Source organism: Cricetulus griseus, unplaced genomic scaffold (assembly GCF_003668045.3).
Source record: "Cricetulus griseus strain 17A/GY unplaced genomic scaffold, alternate assembly CriGri-PICRH-1.0 unplaced_scaffold_524, whole genome shotgun sequence".
Lineage (NCBI taxonomy): Eukaryota > Metazoa > Chordata > Mammalia > Rodentia > Cricetidae > Cricetulus > Cricetulus griseus.
The window spans coordinates 1-3,104 of NW_023277280.1; the positions used below are offsets into that span (position 1 = coordinate 1).

At 42.5% G+C, this 3,104-nt stretch overlaps 1 protein-coding gene across 1 annotated transcript; it reads left to right on the top strand.

Annotated features, from left to right (window-relative positions):
- The first annotated feature begins 1,895 nt into the window (after positions 1-1,895).
- Positions 1,896-2,611, top strand: LOC113838098 (GTPase KRas-like). The gene is made up of 2 exons (XM_035453879.1): positions 1,896-2,344; positions 2,469-2,611. The coding sequence occupies exons 1-2, from the start codon at positions 1,896-1,898 to the stop codon at positions 2,584-2,586; spliced, it is 567 nt and encodes a 188-aa protein (XP_035309770.1). The 3' UTR covers positions 2,587-2,611.
- The last annotated feature ends 493 nt before the right edge of the window (positions 2,612-3,104 follow it).

A 3,104-nucleotide genomic window follows, 5' to 3' on the forward strand; every position in this document is an offset into this window, starting at 1 on the left:
ATGTTGGGGACCTCTTTGGGGTCTGCTGTTCTTCTAGTTATTAATGGTGATCCACAGTACCCTTAGGATCCACCATCTGTCTTGTGACTAGGTGTTTACTTCCTATTTTCCTCCTTCCACCTAGACCGTATGCAAGAATGTAAATTATCCACGCATTGAGGGGGGCTTGGGGGCATGGAGCTTGATCTGAGTAAATTTACACTGTGGCTGCTGTTGGTGTATAAACCTACTTCCCTTTGAAATAAACTGCCTTCTCCTTGCAAGAGTGACCATCTGTGTTGTTTTTAATCTAATCCTCAGATTCCCTGCCAGAAACCATGAGAAGGTTGTAGAGCTGGGGAGACACAGAAGGATCAACCGGGAAGACTTGCCAGCATTAAGGTAAGGAATGAGTGTATGGGATAGGGGTGCAGCTAGTTCTTACTCTCTTATGGGGAACTAATTGGACAATTGTCCAATAAGCAGGGCACCAGTATTAAGTACAAGATAACACCCAGACTTTAAAAACTGTGCATGAGGTCAGCCCTTGGTTTTTAATCCCTGGTAACCTTAGTATTGCTGATGGGGAGCAGGTGAGGACAGACCTGCAAAGGACATTACACAGAGATGGGCCGAATGCCATACCAACTGTTACTTTTTCTCTGTGCCCTCTTGTCAAAGAAGCACTTCTTAGTAATATTGTGGAAGTGAAAAAGCAGGTTGAGGAAGCAAACGCTGCCTTAGCAGAGGCTCAGAACCAAGAGTCTGTTAGGTCACTTCAAGCTTCTAATGACACTTCCTTTGGGCCCTCTCCCTCATATTCAGGGGAGGAGACTAAGGAAAGTGAAGAACTGGAAAGGTACGTTAAATTAAAACATAAGCTAAAAAATGTTCCCTTGAGTCTCATCCTCCTGCTCATAATTCTACTGCTCTCTGTTTTCCTTTGGCCTTTCCTGAAAACAAGAGTGGCCCAGTGATGTTCTCAATCATAGAGATAGTTGCTCCCCAAGGCCAGAATCAGAGAAAGCATTCCCCTCTTAATTATAAGGATATTAAACAGCTGAAAGTGGCAGTTATGTCTTATGGGCCTCATGTCCCTTTTATTACTCTGACCATTTTTTAATTCTTTGTGGCCTTGAATTGCATGCCCAGTGACTGGCAACAATTATGTCCAGCTGTGCTGTCCAGGGTGATTATTTGATTTGGAGAGATGAATTCCAACAACTATGTAACCAAATGGTACAGCGCAACATGGCTGTCGGTTTCCCTGAAAAGAACTCAGAAATGCTTACTGGTACGGGAGCCTATGCAGACCTAGGTCAGCAAATTCTTTACGATCCAGCTGTATATGCACAGATCTCAGCAGCTGCTTGCAGGGCATATATTTAGGGATACTGATAATGCCATGTCTATAGTTAGATAACTAGCTTTAAAAAATGCTAACAAGTATTGTAAAGAGGTTTTACCACCTCACAAGGCCAAAAGCCTCAATGATTACATTCAAATTTGTAGAGATATAGATGGACACCACATTATGGGACAAGTTATTGCTTCTGCTCTGCAGGGAAATAAGAAGGTCAGTGACGGAGCCAAACCTAAGACATGCTTGGCTGTGGCAAAGGGGGTGCACCCTCAAAAGATTAGTCTTCGGCTGGACACCCGTCAAACTTTAAATGGTTTTCAGAGGTTTCTGGGTGGTATCAATTGGATCAGACCTAGTTTAAAAATTACTACTGTTGCGATTCTGCAGGCAGCGGAATAGGAGGAGGAGGAAGGCGGTGGCTCGGCCGTAGTCCGGCTCCCCTGCCATTTCGGACCCAGAGCGAGGGAGCAAGTGAGCAAGTGAGAGGGCACAGGCCTGAAGGCTGCAGCGGTTGCCTGAGGCAGGGCACGCCTCGGGGAGAGGCCTGCTGAAAATGAGTGAATATAAACTTGTGGTAGTTGGAGCTGATGGCGTAGGCAAGAGTGCCTTGACGATACAGCTAATTCAGAATCTCTTTGTGGATGAATATGATCCTACAATAGAGGACTCCTACAGGAAACAAGTAGTAATTGATAGAGAAATCTGTCACTTGGACATTCTCGACACAGCAGGTCAAGAGGAGTACAGTGCAATGAGGGACCAGTACATGAGGACTGGGGAGGGCTTTCTTTGTGTATTTGCCATGAATAACACTAAATCATTTGAAGCTATTCACCATTTTAGAGAACAAATTAAAAGAGTAAAAGACTCTGAAGATGTGCCTATGGTCCTAGTAGGGAATAAATGTGATTTGCCTTCTAGAACAGTAGACACAAAACAGGCTCAGGACTTAGCAGGAAGTTATGGGATTCCATTTATTGAAACCTCAGCAAAGACAAGACAGAGAGTGGAGGATGCTTTTTATACATTGGTGAGAGAGATCCGACCGTACAGATTGAAAAGAATCAGCAAAGAAGGAAAGACTCCTGGCAGGGTGAAGATTAAAAAATGCATTGTAATGTAATCTGGGTGTTGATGATGCCTTCTATACATTAGTCCGAGATATTCGAAAACATAAAGAAAAGATGAGCAAAGATGGTAAAAAGAAGAAAAAGAAGTCAAAGACAAAGTGTATAATTATGTAAATACAATTTGTACTTTTTTCTTAAGGCATACTCAAGTAAAAGTGGTAATTTTTGTACATTACACTAAATTAGTAGCATTTGTTAAGCATTACCTAATTCTGGTTTTTTTTCTGTTTGTGCAAACTTTCAGCTTTTATCTTAAATGCTTATTTTAAAATGACAGTGGAAACCTCTTTTCTCTAAGTGCCAGTATTCCCTGGGTTTTGGACTTCAACTAGCAATGGCTGTGGAAGATACTTAAGACCTGAGACTATCTTCCCGGGGTTTGGTGCATGCTGTTGAGTCCATGCTAATTCTCTTGCCAGCTGTGAGCATTGTGTGACCCGGAGTAGTGAAGCTTTTGATCCATCTCTGCTCTGTTTCATCTAGACATTGAGTGATTTAATTAGTAATTACAGCTGCATTGAGACCTAAGACTTTGGAATCACAGATTTTTGGGCTTCCCTTGATTCACTTTTAGCATGTCCTAGAGTTTATCATCCTTCATAAGTGTAGTTAGAGTGTTGAGTGTTGGGACT

What these genes read in the sequence shown, in the direction of transcription:
- LOC113838098 (XM_035453879.1), top strand. Translation starts at nt 1,896, where the DNA reads ATGAGTGAATATAAACTTGTGGTAGTTGGAGCTGATGGCGTAGGCAAG. An exon ending in ACCTCAGCAAAGACAAGACA is followed by an intron (nt 2,345 to 2,468) that starts GAGAGTGGAGGA and finishes GTAATGTAATCT; the next exon opens with GGGTGTTGATGATGCCTTCT.